General features: G+C 35.3%; 1 protein-coding gene across 2 annotated transcripts; it reads left to right on the top strand.

Annotated features, from left to right (window-relative positions):
- Positions 1-4,596: 4,596 nt before the first annotated feature.
- LOC105645476 (casbene synthase, chloroplastic) lies at positions 4,597-7,109 on the top strand. 2 transcript variants are annotated; one of them, XM_089724284.1, is made up of 8 exons: positions 4,597-4,848; positions 4,928-5,204; positions 5,359-5,486; positions 5,537-5,781; positions 5,901-6,119; positions 6,238-6,379; positions 6,459-6,707; positions 6,813-7,109. In XM_089724284.1, the coding sequence occupies exons 1-8, from the start codon at positions 4,597-4,599 to the stop codon at positions 7,107-7,109; spliced, it is 1,809 nt and encodes a 602-aa protein (XP_089580410.1). The 2 variants fall into 2 exon arrangements, with proteins under 2 accessions (XP_089580410.1, XP_089580412.1); XM_089724286.1 differs by having other exon boundaries at positions 5,359-5,504; positions 5,555-5,781.
- Positions 7,110-23,201: the final 16,092 nt, after the last annotated feature.

The raw sequence follows: 23,201 nt of genomic DNA, 5'->3' as shown, positions 1-23,201 counted from the left end.
ATGTTATATGATTTTGGAAAATTATAAAAATAATTATTAAATTTAATATAAATAAGGATAAAATTGAAAAAAAAAATTAATTACTCATTAATATTCTAAAAAAAAAGATATTTGCGGAGAAAACACCGGCTCTAAAATAATAGTTATTTACAGATAAAAAAAGTAATTATTATTGCCACCTATATTATTATAATTTCATAACTTTGAATATGAATATTAATATTTAATGCAAGGTTATCTGTGCAAAAGATAAACTAGGTATATCATTATGATATGGAAGGAACAAAAGGGAAACAAATTAGGTATATCATTATCGCTTCATACTGGTCCACGTCAGCTAGGGAGGGGTGTTTTAGTCTTTTAGTCTTCAATTAACGGAAAAAAACTAATTTTTCGGACGGAAGGACCTTTCAATTAGACGGAGTTAAACCTGAGGGACTAATTAGATATTTGCGCAAAAATTGGGATTAGTTAGATAATTATGTAAAACCTGAGGGATAGATAATAATTTTTCCTTATAGTCCACATCAACTAGAGAGGGGTGTTTTAGTCTTTTAGTCTATAATTAACGGAAAAAAATCAACTTTTCGGACGGAAGGACCTTTTAATTAGACGGAGTTAAACCTGAGGGACTAGCTAGATATTTTGGCAAAACCTTGGATTAGTTGGTTAATTTTGTAAAACCTGAGGGACTAAATAATAAATTACCCTAGAATTATTGACTAACCGATGATTTTGCCATATGAAATTTGGTTGGTTGAATATCATACTCAAGAGTAAAAGTCCTTTCAGAAAAAGAAAAACTAAAAATAACACGTGTAGAAGTCACATCAGATTTCATCTACTACCAGTCTAACTTTATTAATGCAATGTAAACATATATAATTAATATAGCCTATTATGATAATAATTATTCCTAATTTTACAATTAATGCTACACCAATAAGAAATAATAAAAATTCTATCTTTGTTCCATAATATTATCACATTTGAAATTTTTCATGTCCCTTAAGAAAATTATTAAATTTGTCTAAATTATAGTAAATTATTGAGTAAATTAATTATCTAAGTTATAGTAAATTATTGAGTAAATTGATTATATTACCCTTAAGTTAATACTAATTCTTTAAAAAAATTATTAAATTAAAGCAATAATTATTGGTAATATACAAAGGTAAATATGAAAAAAAATATTTATTACTCATTGAAACTACGATTGTGACAATTATTTTAAAATAAATATTTTTTCAAATGTAATAAGTATTATGGAACGGAGATAATAGTTAGATTAATTTATATATAATCAAATATATGGTGCATACAATAAATGTATTTCAAACTTGGTCAATCCAAAGGCAAACTTGAGTTCTTCTTGTATGAACCAAAATCAAAGAAGAGGATTTTCATATTCTTCCAATAAACAAACCAAACAAGAAAATTAATTCAAAAGAATACAAGGATGAGGCAAATTTTGTGAATTTTCATTTTTCATTGTTTGATATAACAATTTCTTTTTAATACCAATCAACCAAAAAACAAGTGAAAGAGAAACTTACCTGAAAAGTAACAGACAGCACTAGTTATAATTCATTAAGAAAATTTTTTCAATTTTATAAATTTTACTAGTTGAAGACCCGCGCATCGATTTATAATCTTGGCATAATGTCAAATTCGAGGTACTTAGATTAATAATAATTTTATTTAATGTAACTTTTCATACTTCCTTGGTAAATTCATAATTTGGTAAAATTTATTCGTTATTGTTTTATGAATTGAAATAAAAATGCAAAAATTCAATGTGAATTTTAATTAGTTAAAATTCTGAGAATTGTACAAACTATACCATATTTAAGAAAAGGACCCGATAAAATACATAATGATATTAAATAATTGATATTAGGCTCTCATCAAGAAATTTCAATTTTCTATCTATTGTAGCGCTCAAAGTCTCAAGCTCTCTGCTTGATCTCTCACTCTATTCAATTCTTCTCTTTCTCTCTTCAATTTCCTTTATTTGACTTCTCTCTTGTCTCTACCTCTCCCTCTTCTTGATATTCTATTGGACCAAATGAAGCTCATTGGTACGTTTGCAAAAGAATCGAAGAAGCATGATCGTGAAGTTGATTGAGTTTATGGCAAAACTTCTTTCGATGGTGAATATATATATACTGATAGTGAATATATCCGTATAAGGTTAGAAGTTTGAATTAGAAAAATATCTGGTATAGACTAACGGATAACAATTAAATCTATTTGAATTTTATCATTGGAAAATCTATTTTAAATACAAATTAGATAGAGAGTTAATTATTTTTATAGAGATATGATACAATGCGATTTTAAAAGTAATATTAAAAGTAATTTTTATTACTATTATATGGAGATAAGAGATAAAAATAAAAAACATTTATATAAAAAGAAATAGAAAAAGCTTATAAATTTGTAAAAAACAGGAAATATAGAATGCATAAAAAGTAGAGTGTTATATCATCATTTTTAAAATATTTTTTTACCTCAGGGTTATATATACTTTAAAAAATTTATAGTGTATACTTATTCAATTAAATTGGAATTAACAGAAAAAAATCAACTTTAGCATTTCTTTCAGTTAGATCACTAAGTCTTAATTTTGGTAGCACATGTTACTAAAAAAAAAAAAAAAAAAAAAAAATTAAATAACAAAAACATTTCAAAAAATACTGCACAATTTTGGACTTAAAACATAAGCTAATAGATTTTGATTATTCGGTAAATGTCTATTTACGAGAAAATTGAGTACATTGACTTGAAAAAAAAAAAATTAATCACCTACTAAAATCAGCTAAAAAACTTATGGGTTATGGCTCACCTGGCAACGCAGGCTAGACATATAGGGAGAGATTTCGGGTTCAATTCCCACTTAATGCACCTGCAGAGAGGGACGAGGAGCTTTAATTGTGACTAAACCTCGAGCCGGATTAGACGATTCCTGATAATGGAGTCTGGATTTAGACACTTTTAACTTTTTATAAAACACTACCTTAATCCTAAAAGTTAATTCCTTTTGTCAAAAACTCTAAAAGTTAACTATAATGTTGCTGCAGAACACAACCATAGCGTTGATGAACTTATAATTACTGCATGTAAATGTTATATTCTTATTAACTTACAGTTGTAATTATCATGATCTCTTTCAATTTTTTTTTATCAGAAAAATTCTTAATTGATTAATAATATTCCAAAAAAAAAAAATTAACATACTTTAACAACTAAAAACAGACCGATAGATCTCTCCAATAAATCCAACTTAATAATCTCTGGTTGAAACTTATGCGTCCAAATTGTGTCCTTTCAACCAAATAATCTCTGGTTGAAACTTATGCTACCAAATTGTGTCCTTTCAAAAACACAAGTAAAAGTGCTTTACACAAAAAAAAAAAAAAAAAAAAAAAAAAAATCAGTAGTCAAAATATCTTCATACTAATTCTTGACAAGAAAAAGAACCAAAACTGTTGAAATTTGAAAATACAAGAAACCTATTCATAAATTCAAGGCTACCTCAAAAGAGATGTGTAGGACTCTCCTCCCTTATTTTTTGTCCTATTTTTTTTAAGTAAATAATATTTAAAATTTATTATTTTATCTTTATTTAGTATGCTTATTTATCAACAAATATAATAGTCAAACCACTACATTATCATTAATTAAATCTTGATATAAATTAAAATAGAATATTAACTTTTAATATTCTAAAAAAACTCTATGTAATCAGACATATATTTAATTAATTTTAAGAATAATTTAATATGAATCATTTAATTTTAATGGATATTAAAATTAGATTGCATAAGGACAAAATATATATATATATATATATATATATATATATATATATATATATAAAATTTAATTATATTAACTAAATTTTCTTAATCAGTGTGAAAGTTAAACTGAAATAAAAATTATGGGGATAGCCCATTTGAAACAAATGAATTCCACAAAATTTTGTGGAATTCATTGGATTTTTGTGGAATTCATTTGGAAATCCAATGTTTTATGTTTGGAATGAAAAAAATACAAAGGAAATATTAATTATTTTTTCTGATAATACAAAAGAATTTATATGCCAATCAAAAACAATTATTATTTGGGGAGGCATTTTAATCATTTGAGACATCAGTAATCAATTCATTCTGTCTGTATTTTTAATAATTTAAAAATTATAGGGAATTTCAACATTTTCATGTGCTCTTCCAATTTTTATTTCACATAATCTCTGGTGGAGACAATCTGGCAATATACAAGCCCATTCATTATCTCCCTTTATAGAAACATGAGTAAAATTATAACCAATAACAACCTGATGATTTGAGTGCTAGCAACCTTATTTCCGTAAAGATGGAACATAAATTGGATTCCTGTGAAATGCATTAAATTATTACTGGCGGTATAGAAAGGGGCCATGACCTTTTGTTTACAAACCAGCACGTAGCAAGTGCCATGAATTTTTGTTTCCAAATCAACACGTGGTAAATAGCATCCATCTATAAAAGGGCAGCCATGACCTTTTGTTTTCAAACCAACAAATTGAAGTTTATTCCTCTTTAGTTCTCAAAAATGACAATGCAACCTACAATTTTTGAAGCAAACTCCCCTAAAAAAATCCTTCGTACTCCATTCTTATTAAGCTTTCCTAGTACTAAGCAGAACTATATTCATTTGGCTTCCTTTTCCTCAGCTAAGCCAACAGTTCGAAGAACACTTAAAGCTTGTTCATCAAAACAATCCGAGACAACAGTTCGTCCATTAGCCAACTTTCCTTCTACTGTCTGGGGGGAGCGCCTTGGTTCTCTTCCATTTGATCAATCGGTATGTCATTTTCATACGTACTGAGTATGCTCAAATATACATTTTGATATGTACTTGACTTTTTATATTTTTTGTATAGGGATTTGAATCATTAAGTAAACAAGTACAACTGTTGAAGGAAAAGGTAAAAAATGACATGTTAACGGCGTCAACAAGTGATTCAGTAGAAAAAATCATCTCGATCGACTCACTATGTCGCCTTGGCGTATCATATCATTTTGAGGACGAGATTGAAGAGAATTTAAATAAGATTTTCAATAACCAACCTAATTTTCTTAATGAAAATGATTATGATCTCTACACTGTTGCGGTAATATTTCGGGTGTTTAGACAACACGGTTTCAAAATCTCTTCTGGTAGGCAACTCTTTACATTTAAATAAAAATATTTGTTGAATATATATACAATAAATAACAAAAAAAGTTGATATATCAATACTGCATACCACAATTTTGCAAAATTAAAGTACACATATGATAGTCTAATTCGATTTTATGAATTGTGAATTAGATGTGTTCAACAAGTTCAAGGATAGTGATGGTAAGTTCAAGGAATTCCTGCTAAGTGATGTCAAAGGGATACTAAGCCTTTTTGAAGCTACACATCTGAGCATGCCTAATGAATCCATTTTAGATGAGGCCTTAGCTTTCACTAAGGCCTCATCTAAAATGAATCCATTTTAGATGAGGCCTTAACTTTCACTAAGGCTTTCTTGGAGGTCTCTGCGGTTGAGTCATTCCCTGATTTTGCAAAGCATATAACCAATGCCCTAGAGCAGCCTGTACACAAAGGCATACCAAGGCTAGAGGCAAGAAAATATATCGATTTATACGAGGTTGATGAAAATCAAAATGAAGCTCTACTAGAGCTTGCAAAGTTGGATTTTAACAGAGTACAATTACTACACCAAGAAGAATTAAGTCGATTCTCAAGGTAATTCATCTTTTTCTACCAATTAGAGTTATTTCTCATTAATCAAACTCTAATTAGAGTTTTGAACTTATAATTTTATGATCAGATGACTTATAAGTTAGCAATTAATGATATTTCAGGTGGTGGAAAAATTTGAATATTACTAAGAATGTTCCTTATGCAAGAAATAGAATGGCGGAAATCTTCTTTTGGACAGTTTCTATGTATTTTCAACCTCAATATGCAAAGGCTAGAATGATTGTTTCCAAAGTTGTATTGTTTATCTCATTAATAGATGACACAATTGATGCATATGCCACCATAGAAGAAATTGACCGTCTTTTATATGCAATTGAAAGGTAATTGCACTAGTGCATTTTATGTGTGTATATATATTATTGTATACAGATTTGGATCACACCATTAAATGATGTGCGATTTTCCTTTTCTTCATTTTTTTTTTTTTAATTTCATTAGGTGGGATATGACCTTGATTGATCATCTTCCTGGATACATGAAAGTAATCTATAAATTATTGATCAACACCACATACAATGAATTTGAAAAAGATTTGGAGGCAGAAGGAAAGTCTTACAGCATCAAGTACGGAAGGGAAGCGGTAATCTATTTTGCATAGAATCTTTAGTTAATCAAATTCATTTATGAATTATAATTAATCTTTGTTTGTTGGTATCCAGTTTCAAGAACTAGTGCGAGAGTATTACCAGGAGGCTCTATGGAAGGCTGACGGAAAAGTGCCAACATTTGATGAGTATATTTTTAACGGAGGAGTGACTTCGGGATTGCCTCTTGTTGCAACTGTCTCTTTTATGGGAGTAAAAGAAATCAAAGGAATTAAAGAATTCGAATGGTTGAAAACCTATCCAAAGCTCAACCAAGCTGGAGGCGAGTTTGGCCGTATGGTGAATGATGTAATGTCTCATGAGGTACTTACTATATTAAAAACCAAATCCTAACACCTTTTTTGTTTTTATTAATTTAGTAATTTAGAACACATATCAAATGCTTAAAAATGCCTTTATAAATCACAGACTGAGCAAAATAGAGGACATGTTGCTTCTTGCATCGATTGCTATATGAACCAATATGGAGTTTCCAAAGAGAAGGCAATGGAAGAGATCCAGAAAATAGCTACAAATGAATGGAAGAAAGTAAACGAGCAACTTATTATGCAGTCTAAAGAAGTAGTATCAGTGGGTATCCTCATGAGAATTGTTAATCTTGTTCGTCTAGCATATGTCAGTTACAAGCATGGAGATGGATATACTGATTCAAAGCATTTGAAAGACTATGTCAAAGGAATATTCCTTGAACCTATCCCCGTTTGAAGTCAATTTCATGGATATCTCATAATGCTAGTTTTCTGCAAAGGAGAAAACTATATGTATTCTCTAGATTCTTGTCCTATATATGTCTGCATAAATCATGCAACTCTTTTTTCTTTAATTTAAATAAATTATCTAATAAATTTTAATTATTCTCTATTTTCATCAAATCCTTATCTTATCGGAAATGTTAATATATTTATATAGTAACTAGTGTTAAAACCTAGTAAAAGATGAAATAATCTTTCATAATATCATTCAAAAATAATAAATAGTATAATAAAATGATCATGATATGATTTATAAAATTGTATCATTGAGATATGTCAAAAAAAAATTACAATGCTAAAATATGTTTTCTTAAGTATCATTCGAATCCTTTTACCAAAATATATAATAGCAAAAGTCATGCATGGTATATGACCTAAGGGTGTCAAAATGGGTTGGCGTGTTAGGTTCAACATGGATTCCCCTACACACGACACGATTAGTGTTAATGCGAACACGATCAATTTAATAATTGTGTAAATTTATCGGCACGAACACGACACGAAAATTAGACAGGTAATATGAACATGATACGTTTAATCCACTTAATATCATAAATAAGTTAAGTGGATTATGTTGACCCATATATAACTCGTGCGATCCACTTAATATCATAAACAGGTTAAGTGGGTCATGTTGACTTATATACGATCCACTTAATATGTTTATAATATTTTTAAATCTTAACCTATTTAACTCCAATCGTATTTTAAAACAAATTTTGATTCATAAAATACATATATAAATTTTTTAAGATTCATAATAAAATAAAATAAAAAGTAATACAACAATAAAACTTAAATAGATTTTAGTTGGAGTATTTATATCTAACATTAAAATTACCTTTTTACTCTTAAATAAATGGGTTACTTGCCTAATCGGCCTGCCAACCCGCGACACAGTACATTTATATTTGTGTCATAAATGTATGACTCGTTTATGACATGAACCTGTTTAACATCAACCTTAATCTATTTATTTCGCATGTTAGGCGAATTGTTCAGATCTATTTTGACACCCCTAGGACTCGCATCAAAAAATGCACACACGCTATTAATGTATTTTTCAATAGTGATAATAATTTTGAGAATTTAACTAATTATATTGAAATAAAAAATTAAATTTTATTATTTTATGTTTATGGTTTATTATAAATGATTATTTATTTATTTGAAATATTAATGTGTTATACTTATTTAGTGCAGTATGTCTGAAGCGTATGAATGTCTTACTTATGTTACTCAATTTTTTGGATATAAAAAAAACAAAATTAATTTTTCTCTACAAATTTATTTTTATAGTTTTTTTTTATTTTGCTTTTAATTCGAAGAGAAAATTATCAGAATTTTTTTTCCTTATATTCTTTTCTTATTTCCAAATAAAATAGTTTTTGCTTATTAATAATAGTTTAGTTTTCTTTTCTTTTTTCCTCTTATATGACTTTATCTAAAAATATAAAAACAACTTATCTTCTTACAATTATACTAACTCCTTACACTTCGCAATTTGTCCTAATATCATAAATATATTAAATGGGTCGTGTTAACCTATATACAATCTGTATAACTCACTTAATATCATAAATATGTTAACTGGGTCCCGTTGACTTGTGTACAACCCACTTAGCATGCTTATAATATTTTTAAATTTTAACTTATTTAACTCCAATTGTACTTTAAAATAAATTTTCATGCATAAAATGCATTCATTCTTCAAGATTCATAACTAAAATAAAAGTAATACAATAATAAAATTTAAATAGGTTTTCGTTTTAGAGTATTTATATCTAATACTAAAATTATCTCTTTACTCTTAAATAAATGGGTCACTCGCATAACCCCCGGCACAATACGTTTATATTCGTGTTATAAATGCGTGACTTATTTATGACACGAACTCGTTTAATCTCAACTCTAACACATTTATTTCGCGTGTTAGGCAAATCGTGTTCCCGTATCATGACTCATTTTGACACCTCTAGTATGACCTGCATAAAAAAATGCACACACACTATAAATGTATTTTTCAATAGTGAAATAAATTTAAGAATTTAACTAATTACATTGAAATAAGAAATTAATTATTTTTTTATTTTATATTTATAATTTATTATAAATAATTATTTATTTATTTGAAATATTAATGTGTTATACTTATTTAGTTTAGTGTATTTTAAGCGTATGGATGTCCTACTTATGTTACTTTTTTTTTATATATAAAAAAAAAGAAAAGTAATTTGATTTTTAGAAAATTAAAAAAAAAATCAAACTTGGACAAATGTGCTTGCACATCAATCAAATTTGTAAAACTTAGCTGACAAATTAATTATTGGTCCTACTATTCCTATTTTTGGTTTTTTAATTTTTAATAATTGATCGAACCTTTAGAAAATATAAAACAATTCATCTTCTTACAATTGTGCTAAATAATTATTGTCATCCTCTCATTTGGCAATTTCAGAGACTTACATTTGGTTTCTCTATAACACAAACTACCCTGTTTATATATATATATATATATATATATATATATATATATATATATATATATATATATATATATATATATATATGGATTTTTCAATAGTGATAATGAAATACCCCGAATTTTTATTTTTGAAACTTTTGAAAATTTTATTAAATCAAAAATCTCGATTTTCAACTATATGGGCTATAAACACCAAACAATTTTAAATTGAGCCCAAAGTTTTGCAAGTTGGGCCCAAGTCCAAATATATTGTCGGAATTTTTGGTTTGAGAACAGTTAAAATTTTCAGAAAATAATATGAAACTCCAGCAATTTAATCTATTATGAATATATATAAATTAATTATCCTAAAATCAAATATCATTACTATTAATATTATTATTATTATTGAATAAATGGAGGAAATGTTACGGAATTTAACTAATATAATTAAAATAAATCGAACCGGACCCGGAAATCAAATTAATTTTTTGAAAACCACGTGAAAAAACCTGCAAATCGAGCAAAAAACGGGCCAAATAATTGAATTGAACCAAACCAGTTCGAATCGAACCGAAATGGCCCATTGTTCTCTATAACCATCTTTTTTTTTTCTTTCCTTCACCTCCTCCGCGCGTTCTTTTCCGCTCCTTCTCTCCTCCTCCTTTCCTGCTCAGCCCACTGGAGCTCCTAGCCGTCGTTTCCTCTCCGCAGCAAGCTCCGACCCCGCCGCAGTGTTAACCTCGCCTCTTTCCGTTCGTCTCTAATGTTAGTAGCTGTCGCAGGGGGAGTCGCGACCGGAATCGCGTCGTGTAACATCCCTTCCCGGTCCACCCGTAAACCCGAATGAACCGAACCGAGATGCTACAAACTGGTTGACTGTATGGCCTGACATGCTGAAATCATAATGTATATTGAATATAATATCATGCTGATGTGTTGTTTACAATAATAATGTACTTAATATTTACAAGACATGATACTAGTTTACAGAATGAAATGGGCCCAACTGTGTGCCCTGTACATGCCATAAAAAGGCTAGACAAAAGATACACATTAAAATGAGTAGCTACCCTGAAGACTGAGTCTTCTACAGATGAACTGCAGCAGTTGTAAACTGACTCTCTATGGTCCAGTCTCAAAACCTGCGAGTTAAACAGGTAACTCGCTGAGCAAATAAAGCTCAGTGGATATCTCAACATATAAAGAAACAATTAAGCACATACATAGATAGAAATAAGCATGTAAATGCATATGGATAATTAAACATATAAGCACATATAACATGATCCTTTCGTTATACCTTGATTATCTTTCGTACTGTTTATAATACTGTATGATTCATGAAATGTTATGTCAAAATATCTATATGGCTCCATAAGGTTATAGTGAAACCGAAGTGATAAGAAAAACTGTATGAAACTGGATGAATACTGTATGCTTGGCTGTTATGGCCCATATATAATCATATCCACTCAACGGCCTGTAGCCGGAGTATCGAACTGTATGGGGTGCAGATCTGCTATCCTATGTCACGACATAGCCTTATCTAAGTGGTTTCTACCTAACCTCAATGGAGCCTAATGTTGGTATGTCAATAATATAACACAACATCATATTCATAGTTCATAACTTCATAAATCATAATGTTTATTTGATTTCACATCATTTGCATGCTTGCATGTTGTTTTGATACATGTTCTAATGTTGTATTTTTGTTTTAAAATGATTGGAGGCATGCAAGTTGAGCAAAGGAATGCAATTGCATAGAAAATGAAGTCCAAAAGTGCATGAAAACACAAGTCGCGAGCGCGCCTTGCAAAGTCGCGAGCGCGAGATGCAAAAATGAGAGTCAGTGAGTTATCGGGCACAAGTCGCGAGCGCGCAGTGCAAAGTCATGAGCGCGTAAAGCACCAAATGAGAGTCAGAGAGTTTCAGGTGAAAGTCGCGAGCTCGTCATGCAATTCGCGCGCACGAGTCGCGTTTTTCAGCCTGCACAGTCTGTACTCTTTTGGTCATATCTCTCAATATACAACTCCGATTTGGATTATTCAAAAACCCATGTAAAGCTAACACATAAAGTAACAAATAACTCATCTATGACACTTCCTAATTCCATCATTTAATGGGGTCAAAATCAAGATGAAGTTACTGGTAAAATTTCCAGTACCAGTAACTCCCCTGTTTCAGCATAAACTCACTATTTACTTCATTTATTCAATTCCTCCCCTGTTTTCTCACCATTGCCAGTCCTCCCACTCAACATGAAGCAATATTGTCTCATTAGCAACACACCACACAATTTCTCATGCAAAGAAAATGATAAATGAAAAGAGATATCAAACCTTTACTCCAAAAAGCTTGAGCTCTTCTTTACCTTCCTTTTTCTACTACCTTTGAACTCACTTCACCTATAAATAAGAATTCTTATGAATATTCTAAAACTAGCACCAAATGATTCAATTATGAACTTCAAGAAGGTTTACTTACTTGGATAGAAGAGAAGTTGAAGTTAAGGCTTGACTACCATGAAAATGGATGGAGAAAGGAAGGAGATGAAGAAGATGAAGATAAAGATGAAAATGAAAAAGTGAAATGGTTATTACGGGTAGGCCATCAAAATATCAATGAATTTTTATGTGAAACTTCCTAAATGGTACCTCAATTGTCAACAGGTTACTACTTAAGACCCAAGCTTGGTCTTTTAATGCAAATAAATCCTCACCCATATGCTTTGATCTTTTTCTCTCACTCAAGTAAGTCCACTTATAATCCCATTCTACCCCAACCGGGTTTGGTTTGGCCCGACTCAACTCGACTTTATGAAATGACTCGACTCAGTGCTAAGACTCGACTCGGTAGGATGTCACAATTCTCCCCTCCTAAATAAAAACTTCGTCCCGAAGTTTACCTGTTGAACAATTGCGGATACTGTTGTCGTATGGTGTCTTCAGATTCCCAAGTTGCTTCTTCTGTCTTATGATTCCTCCAAAGAACTTTTACCAATGCTATTTTCTTGTTCCGTAATTCTTTAATTTCTCTAGCTAAGATCTGAACTGGTTCTTCTTCATAGGTGAGATCCGGCTGAATTTCAATCTCTTCTGCTGATAACACATGTGATGGGTCTGATCTGTATCTCCTTAACATTGATACGTGAAAGACATTATGAATCTGATCTAAGGTTGAAGGTAACGCTAGGCGATAGGCTAATGGTCCTACACGTTCAACAATCTCGTATGGACCAATGAACCTAGGGCTAAGCTTACCCTTTCGTCCAAACCTTAGGATCTTTTTCCATGGTGAAACTTTCAGAAATACCTTATCACCGACCAAGTACTCCATATCCTTTCTCTTTAAATCAGCATAAGACTTTTGTCGATCACTTGCTTCTTTCAGCCGTTTTCTGATCATTTCCACTTTCTCTTCTGTTTCTCTAACCAAATCTGGACCCAAAATCTTCTTCTCACTCAGTTCTGTCCAACACACAGGTGTCTTACATGGTCTACCATACAATGCTTCATATGGTGCCATCTTAATGCTTGATTGGTAGCTGTTGTTGTAGGCAAATTCCATGAGAGGTACATATTTGTCCCAACTGCCTTCAAATTCTATGACACATGATCTCATCATGTCTTCTAGAATTTGAATGACTCTCTCTGATTGGCCATCTGTTTGAGGATGAAATGCAGTGCTGAAATGCAATTTCGTTCCTAATGCTTCCTGCAGTTTACCCCAAAACTTCGATGTAAACCTTGGATCACGATCAGAGATAATGGATGATGGAACTCCATGTAGTCGAACTATTTCGCTAACATAAATGTCTGCTAACTTGTCCAGAGAATAGTCCATCCTAACTGGTAGAAAGTGTGTGGACTTAGTTAATCTGTCCACGATCACCCATACTGCATCATGCTTCCGCTGCGTCTGAGGTAATCCAGTAACAAAATCCATCGTGATCTGATCCCACTTCCATGTTGGCACTGTGATTGGATGAAGTAACCCAGCTGGCAGTTGATGTTCTACTTTTACTGTTGATATATTAAACATCTTGTTACAACATTTCCGATATCTTTTTTTCATGCTCGGCCACCAATAGCCTTTCTTCAAATCTTGATACATCTTGGTACTACCTGGATGCATTGTATATATGAACCGCGTGTTTCATTCATATTTAGATCAGTTTGTGGTGGTGTTCATAGATGACATTTTGGTCTACTCCAGAGACAGGGTTGAACATGATAAACATTTGCGGATTGTACTTCAGACATTGAGGGATAAACAGCTGTATGCCAAGCTCAGTAAGTGTGAGTTTTGGCTGGAAGAAGTTTCGTTCTTAGGACATGTGGTATCATCTGAGGGTATCAGAGTGGATCCTAAAAAGATTGAAGCTATTGTTAATTGGAGACCACCCAGAAATGTTACAGAAGTTCACAGTTTTCTGGGTTTAGCCGATTATTACAGAAGGTTCGTAAAGGGATTCTCTATCATTTCATCACCTTTAACAAAATTATTAAAGAAAGCAGTTGTATTCCAATGGGATGATAGATGTCAGCAGAGTTTTGACACTTTGAAGAAAAAGTTGACTGAAGCACCAGTGTTGACCCAGCCAGTGTCAGGTAAAGACTTTGAGATTTACAGTGATGCCTCTCATATTGGGTTAGGATGTGTACTTATGCAAGACAGGAAGGTGGTAGCTTATGTCTCCAGACAGTTAAAGCCACATGAATTGAATTATCCAACCCATGATTTAGAACTGGCAGCTATTGTTCTAGCATTCAAAGTATGGCGGCATTATCTGTATGGTGAAAAGTGTCACATTTACACAGATCATCAAAGTTTAAAGTATTTACCAACACAGAAAGATTTGAATTCAAGACAACGGAATGCAGAATCGTGTGTCTAAGCTCCCCTGTCTATGGTACAACAACTCTGTCTTCATAGAATAAGACTCCACTGTTATCCAATCTGAATTTCCCACCATGATCTTCCTGTACTTGTTTCACCCATAGTGCTGTTTGTGCATCTTTCTTCTGTGCTTCTGCAACTTCTTGAACCCAAGATGGCTGTACTTGCATCTGTGCTAGAATAACTCCCTGCTGTTGCAACTCCATGATAATTCTCATTGCTCTCAAAGCAAACAATGATTTGCAGCTAAGGGCATCAGCTACCACATTAGCTTTGCCCGGATGGTAATTAATGACATAATCATAATTAGCCAGAATCTGCATCCACTTCTGTTGTCTTGAATTCAAATCTTTCTGTGTCGGTAAATACTTTAAACTCTGATGATCTGTGTAAATGTGACACTTTTCACCGTACAGATAATGCCGCCATACTTTGAATGCTAGAACAATGGCTGCCAATTCTAAATCATGGGTTGGATAATTCAATTCATGTGGCTTCAATTGTCTGGAGACATAAGCTACCACTTTTCTGTCTTGCATGAGTACACATCCTAACCCAATATGAGAGGCATCACTGTAAATCTCAAAGTCTTTACCTGACACTGGCTGAGTCAACACTGGTGCTTCAGTCAACTTTTTCTTCAAAGTGTCAAAACTCTGCTGACATCTATTATCCCATTGGAATACAACTGCTTTCTTCAATAATCTTGTTAAAGGTGATGCAATGATAGAGAATCCCTTTACGAACCTTCTGTAATAGCCGGCTAAACCCAGAAAACTTTGAACTTCTGTGACATTTCTGGGTGGTCTCCAATCAACAATAGCTTCAATCTTCTTAGGATCCACTCTGATACCCTCAGATGACACCACATGTCCTAAGAAAGAAACTTCTTCCAGCCAAAACTCACACTTACTGAGCTTGGCATACAGCTGTTTATCCCTCAGTGTCTGAAGTACAATCAGCAAATGTTTATCATGTTCGACCTTATCTTTGGAGTAGACCAAAATGTCATCTATAAACACCACCACAAACTGATCCAGATATGAATGAAACACGCGGTTCATGAGATCCATGAAAACCGCTGGTGCATTTGTGAGACCGAATGGCATGACTAAAAATTCATAGTGACCATATCGGGTCCTGAATGCAGTCTTAGTGATATCTTCTTCCTTTATCCGCAACTGATGGTATCCCGACCTAAGGTCGATCTTAGAAAACATACCTACAAATTTTAGCTAATCAAACAAATCATCGATTCGAGGCAATGGATACTTATTCTTGATTGTCAGTTTGTTCAGTTGTCTGTAGTCAATGCACAATCTGAGTGATCCATCTTTCTTCTTTACAAATAATACCGGTGCTCCCCAAGGTGATACACTGGGTCTGATAAAGCCTTTATCCAATAACTCCTGTAGCTGAATCTTTAACTCTTTTAGCTCTGCTGGTGCCATTCTGTAAGGTGCAATTGATACTGGTGCTGCTCCAGGATAGACATCTATGGTAAACTCCACTTCCCTCCTTGGTGGTAGCCCTGGTAACTCTTCTGGAAATACGTCTGGATAATCACACACTGTTGGTATGTCTTGCACTTCTGACTGTTCTTTCTCTGCCTGTAATGCACATACCAAGTATGCTTCACAACCCTTCTGAATTAATCTCTTTGCTGCCATGGCTGATATCACATTACCCAGAAAATCTCACCGCTTACCGACTATTATAATTTCCTCCCCTGCTGTTGTATATAATGTCACCCTTTTCTTTGCACAATCAACTATAGCCTGATGTCTGGATAGCCAATCCATACCCAGAATCACATCAAATTCTCTAAATGGCAACTCCATAAGATCTCCTGGAAACTCTTTTCCATGAATAACAATTGGACATCCTTCGACCACTGTATGAGTTTGTACTACATCTCCTAATGGATTAGTAACTAACATACCCTAACTCACATATGCAACTTCTAACCCTTTAACCCAAGGTTTAGGTACGCTAATGTATGAATGAGATGAGCCAGGATCAATTAAAGCATAAACTGTATGATCACATAAGGAAAACTCACCAACTATTACATATGGAGCTTCCTCATCTTCCCTGGTTCGCATCGCATAGACCCTGGCTGGACCTCTAGTATCAGGTCTGTCCACAGTCTCTGACTGCTGTCTCTGCCCTCCGGAGCTCTCACCTCTACCTCTGCCTGTTATGAACTGTGTAGGAACTTTTGCCCTCTTCGGACAATCCTTCTTCTGATGGTCTGATGCTCCGCATATCCAACATTTACCAGTCACCAACCAACAATCTCCACCATGCCGTCTGCCACAATGCTCACAAGGTGGAAAAGTATAACCGGCTGACTCTGCACCTCTACTGGTGCCTCTACCAGTTCCTCTGCCTGAACCTCGACTACCACCAGCAGAACTAGCCACAACTGATACCGCTGGCGCGTTAGCAACCCTAGCTGCGCCTTGGCTAAAGGAAGGTCTAGAACTAGCTGAACTACTAGCACCTCTGAATCTCTTGCTTTCTGACTGATAGGCACTGGGTGCACTCTGAGTTTGGTCTCTCCTCTGCTGAGACCGCTGGCGTCTGGTACACTGACTGGCCTGAATTCGCTCTATCTCCTGAGCTGCCTCTACCAAAGCTGAGAACTCTCTGAATCTGGAAGCTACCACTCCCATCTGAATCTCATCGTTCAGGCCTTCCTGAAACTTTTTACACCTTTCGGCCTCTGTAGTCACTATCCCCTTACCATACCTACTGAGTCCGGTGAATTCTCTTTCATATTCGGCAACTGACATTCTGTTCTGCCTCAGGTATAAGAATTCTTTCCTTCTCGCATCTAGGTAAGCCTCTGTGATGAACTTTTTCTTGAATTCATCCAAGAAGAATTGCCATGTACGCTGCTCTGCTGATACTCGCTGCTGAACAGTAGTCCACCATGTATATGCCTCATCTATGAGTAATGATGTGGCACAAACCAACTTGTCCTCTGGTGTACATTGTAATTGTTCCAGAACTCTCGATGTCCCATCTAACCAATACTCAGCTATTTCTGGACTATCATCCTTGTTAGCACTGAATTCTTTCGCCCCATATTTTCGAAGCTTCTCTAGTGGGGGCTTTCTTTCTCTTTCTACTACTATGGGTGCTTGAGGTATCACCCCTGCAATCTGTCTAAAAGTATCTGCAAGTTGCTTTAACAACACCTCTTGACCTGGTGCTATTGGAGCCTCACCCTCCACTGCTCTGGCTTGACCTGGTGCTACTGGAGCCTCACCCTCCACTGCTCTGGAGGCGTGTGACTCGCTCTCACCTTCCTGTGACATCCTCCTAAAAGAACAACAACTGCTTAGTTCATCAGGGTAGACATGGCATGTACACTATAATGATTTATGAATGCAAGCCCGGGGAAACTAAACCTAGGGCTCTGATACCAAAATTTGTAACATCCCTTCCCGGTCCACCCATAAACCCGAATGAACCGAACCGAGACGCTACAAACTGGTTGACTGTATGGCCTGACATGCTGAAATCATAATGTATATTGAATATAATATCATGCTGATGTGTTGTTTACAATAATAATGTACTTAATATTTACAAGACATGATACTAGTTTACAGAATGAAATGGGCCCAACTGTGTGCCCTGTACATGCCATAAAAAGGCTAGACAAAAGATACACATTAAAATGAGTAGCTACCCTGAAGATGTGAATACTCAAATTTTGAGGCTCAAAAAGCCAGTTTTCCCGGCCGCGGCGGTGGCGGCCGCCCTTAAAGGCGGCAGTAGCCGCTATCGCCGCCGGCGGCAGCCGCCGGCGACAGCGGCTGCAGTCGCCTGTGAATACCCTTTTTGTTGAGGCTCAAAGAGCCATTTTTTTTCGGACTGCAAACAGTCCGGTCGAACCGGAGGTCATTCAAAAAGTTCACCGGAAGTGTGCCAATATGGTACTTGAAATGTCCGAAAAATTACGAGGATCACGGAACTGGTCTCGGAATATTTTTTGGAAGTCCGGAACTCTCGGAAAAACCTCCGGAACGGAAAAAAGGCACGCAGTCCGCCCGCGGGGGTGGGCATGCCCACCCTCAAGGACGGGCGCGCCCGCCCAGCATGGCGGGCACGCCCGCCCAACCTGGGCGGACATGCCCGCCCAGCATGGGCGGGCACGCCCGCCCTCTTAGGCGGGCACGCCCGCCCGGCACAGGCGGGCACGCCTGCTCTCTTAGGCGGGCACGCCCGCCCTCGAGGGCGGGCAGGCGCGCCCGGGGTGCATTTTTTCCTATAAAAAGAGGCCCCGGGGCTCCATTTAGACACAGTATGTGTTGACGGACCTCTCTTCTCCCTTTACGCTCTTTGCGATTCTTTTATCACTTTCTGCATTCTTTATTTTATTTTATTTAGCTTTCATTTTTTCTTGCTTTATTAAGTGGCCATTAAAACTCCATTTTAATTAATATTTCCCTTAACGAGGAGCTTAACCTGGAGTTAAGAAGCGGTCGGAGATTGAATCAGGTACATAAACTAAACTACGCCTATTTAATTTTAGCACTTCATGCATGCTTCTTTTCTACTCCTCTTAAATCTATAACTGCATGAATGCATCCATATCATCCACTAGGCAAATAAATTGCCTCAATCAAATAAAGATTAAGCTTAAATGCCCGATTAATTAATAATCGTGGTATTAAAGCTTAAATCTGACATTATTGGCTAAAGAAGCCTAGTTAATCAATAACTATGGTGAAATTGCCTTTATTTCGAACAGTTCTTGGCCTAAGTCCAGTTAATCAATGATTGTGACTAAAAGGTCCTACTTAAACACGTTTTTTTATGGCAATAAATTGCCTATATTTCAATTTAATTAATCACTTTAGGCAAACAAATTGCTTATAAGTGAAAAGTTAATCTTTTATAGCGACAAATCGCTTAAATCAATAATTTGGATAAAAGCCTTTAAATAATCACTTTAAGCAAATAAATTGCTTATAAGTGAAAATTAATCTCCTTTATAGCGACAAATCGCTTAAATCAATTTCTTTTGGCTAAAAGCCTTAAATCAACCTTTGGCAACAATTGCCTAAATCAATTCATTTTGGCTAAAAAGCCTTAAATCATTCAATTTTGGCGACAATCGCCTAAACAATCAATCTTTTGGCAATAATAAGCCCAATTAATCTTTGGCAAGCAAATAAGCCCAACTTATCTTTTGGCAAGAATAAGCCCAAATCCTTTCTTTTGGCAAAAAGCCTCAAATCAACATTTTGGCACCAAGTGCCTGAAACAGTCAATTCTTCGGCAAAATGCCTAAACAAAAATGCACAAAGCATACACACACTCATGCATAAAGCATCCCATCTAAAGCCCTCTAGAAGAGGCCTATCGAACTACGTTGACTTTGATCTTCCATTCAAACGGAAGTACGTAGGCACGTTCGGGATTTAACCCCGAGCGGCAAGTCGCAATCATTCAAACTCACTTAAACATTCCATTGGTCCAATCATCTTGCAAAGCATTCATTTTTGGTTAGTTTCATCAGCATGACATAGTCTCGGGATCCACCTCAGGTTCGCAGATTATGCCTTAGACATTGGGATAATTAATCTAGTAACTAGGTTAATTAAAATTGGAGTCATTTAGGGTTTTTCCTAGTTTACCCTAAAACAATTAAACAAGGTGGCGACTCATACATTCACGTGCATTTCTTCCCTTAGTCACATGCATTCATATGCCTATGATATTTTGGGGAGGGGTTCATAGTTTGGCGACTCTGCTGGGGAATTATGCAATCTTTTTGCATAAAGAGGACTACAATTATTGTGTAAACTAACCTGCCCTTCTTTAGGGTATTATTTACTATGCTTTGTTTTGCAGGGTACCCCAACAGAAAAAAAATCCAATATTCTTTCTTTAAGAATACGGGATAAGGAGAATTTGAACTTGATTGTACAACTAAATTAAAACATTTTTAATTTGTTGATTTATTTGCACGATTGAGAATATTTTTCTCCATTGCATAAAAAATGAATTTCAAATGAATTTCTTCTCTCTCTGTTTAAACTTCTGAGTCTGGATAGCGAGTAGCGCTGATCGGCAGGTCTCTTTGATTATGTCGACGGACAGCCAAAGCGTCCTCCCTGTTACCGCAAACCATCCCTAATCCTTTTGGGGATGGCCCATGGGCATGCGTACTGTTGGACCCACGCGAAACTCTTTGTTTCACATGTGGTTAGGTATATCCATGCTCAAGGTTCAAGGGTCCCTTTATAAGCCTATTCTCTATTTGCGTCATAGCCTATAGAACCTATCCTTTAGGACTGTATGCACCCAATGATGCTGAATCATTCCATTAAAAATGAATTATGTTGTGATGTTGGGCGCATTCACGCATTCATCCCATACTTCACAAAGAAAAAAAAAAAAAAAAAAAAACATTTCATTTCAAAAGCTGGAAAATCACATTTTTTTTGTCCCTGAGACCTGAAAAATTACATTTTGGCCCCTAAGGCCCAAAAATTCTCAATTTGGCCCCTAAGGCCCAAAAAATTCCCAATTTGGCCCCGAAGGCCCAAAAAATTCTCAATTTGGCCCCTGAGGCCCAAAAATTCCCAATTTGGCCACAGAGGCCCAAAAATTTCCAATTTGGCCACAGAGGCCCAAAAATTCACAATTTGGCCCCTAAGGCCCAAAAAATTCTCAATTGGGCCCTGAAGGCCCAAAAATTCTCAATTTGGCCATAGAGGCCCAAAAATTCACAATTTGGCCCCTAAGGCCCAAAAATTCTCAATTTGGCCCCTGAGGCCCAAAAGTTCACATTCTTGGCCACAGAGGCCCAAAAATTCCCAATTTGGCCCCAATGGCCCAAAAGTTCCCAATTTGGCCACAAAGACTCAAAAAACTCACATGTTGGCCTCAAAGGCCCAAAAATTCACATTTTGGCCCCTAAGGCCCAAAAAAAATTTCTTTGAGAACTTAGGGCCTTTCGAAAAGTCGAGGTGTCCAACCCTAAGCACTCCATCTTACATATCACATCCCATTGGGTCCTACCCTAGGTGTCCTAGCATACCAACATTACCCTATCTCACATACCCTATGAAAACACCTTATATAGGATAGTCTAATCATTTTGACTATGTCCTTTTACAGGTACCCGTCCAAAGACCACCTGTACCCGAAACACCAACTGAGCTCTTACCTACAACTCCTACAACCCTACCTGCACCAATGGCATCACTCACTGACATCCAAAATCTCATTGAACAACTGGAGGCCAGGATGGAGGCCAGAATGAATGAGGCATTGGCTGCCCAAAGGACTGCCCTGATAGCTGAACTAGGTAATGGTAATGGAAATGGGGCTTCGGCCGGGGGAAGTGGACCTAATACCTCCAATCAGGGTCCTGCTGCTGAACCGACAAACCCTGCCCTTAACCTGGATGACATGCCCTCCAGAACTGCTTCTGAGCTGGAAGCTCAGAAAATGAGAGAGAAGCTAGAATTGTTGGAAAGATCTATCACTGCTCTCAAAACCCACAAGGAAGCAGTGGACATGGACTCCTTGTCCTTGTTCCCCGAAGCAAGATTACCTACAAAATTCAAGATTCCTAACATGGACAAGTTTGATGGAACCACTTGTCCCAAAACGCACCTGAAAATGTATGTGGGTGCCCTCAACCCGTTTGGCCTGAACAGCGAGCTCCTTGCTCAGTTGTTTCAGCAATCTTTGACTGGTGCTGCATTAAGATGGTTTGTAAGTTTGGATCGTTCCAAAATGAAGAATTGGGAGGACATATGCAATGCTTTCAACACGCAGTACCATTATAATACCGAAGTGGATGTTACCCGGAGGGAGCTGGAAACCACTAAACAAAAGAACAATGAGCCCTTCTCCTCGTTCCTTTCGAGGTGGAGAGCCAAAGCTGCTCAAATGATCAACCGACCCTCTGAACAGGAACAAGTTGACATAATAATCAAGAATTTACTGCCTGTCTACCAGTCACAGCTTCAAACACAGTACTTGCCTACATTCCAATCGCTCATTGCGACTGCAACTAAGGTGGAAGACTTAATCCAGTTGGGTCAACTCAAAGAAGACTCATACAAGAAGCCGAATCATGCTGGACATTGAAAAAACCGTCTACAAGACCTGGTTGACAATGGGTCCATCATCCCCAAGAGAAAGCTGAATATCAACCAATCCCTTGCCTAACCATGGGATTAATGCAAAAAAAAATTGCTGAACAAGAATCGTTCGATCCTTTCGAACTTTTCTTATAAATAAATGAAGTTTGTGCTTGAGAAGGTTGAGATCAAGCCTCCAAAAGAACAAAGGAATTGTTCAAAACCAACAACAACATGTCTGATCGATTGAAGCATCGAGAAGAACAAAGTCACTATAGTCAATCCCATCCTAGTCCATCATAGTCCACCCAGAGTCTATCTTTTAGGGTCTCATTTTTCTTTTCATTTTCATTTCCATTCAATTCAAATTTGTAAATCTAAGTGTCTTTGTACACAAATTTTGTCTTATCAATAAAAAGGGATCAGTTTACGTTCCAATCATGTTTATACTCTTTCCCTATCTTTTCCTGTGAAAGCACAAAAAAAAAATTAAAAAAAATAATAATAAAAAAAAAATAAAAAAAAAATAAAAAATAAAAATTGGCAAAGAAAAATG

This window comes from Jatropha curcas, chromosome 7, assembly GCF_041381405.1.
Source record: "Jatropha curcas cultivar XTBG-Jc1 chromosome 7, XTBG_Jcur_1.0, whole genome shotgun sequence".
NCBI lineage: Eukaryota > Viridiplantae > Streptophyta > Magnoliopsida > Malpighiales > Euphorbiaceae > Jatropha > Jatropha curcas.
This window is presented reverse-complemented; position numbering and strand designations above follow the sequence as displayed.

Coding starts and splice junctions, on each gene's coding strand:
- LOC105645476 (XM_089724284.1), top strand. CDS start 4,597: ATGACAATGCAACCTACAATTTTTGAAGCAAACTCCCCTAAAAAAATC. Junction 5,487..5,536: donor ATGAATCCATTTTAGATGAG/GCCTTAGCTTTC, acceptor ATTTTAGATGAG/GCCTTAACTTTCACTAAGGC. Junction 6,120..6,237: donor CTTTTATATGCAATTGAAAG/GTAATTGCACTA, acceptor TAATTTCATTAG/GTGGGATATGACCTTGATTG.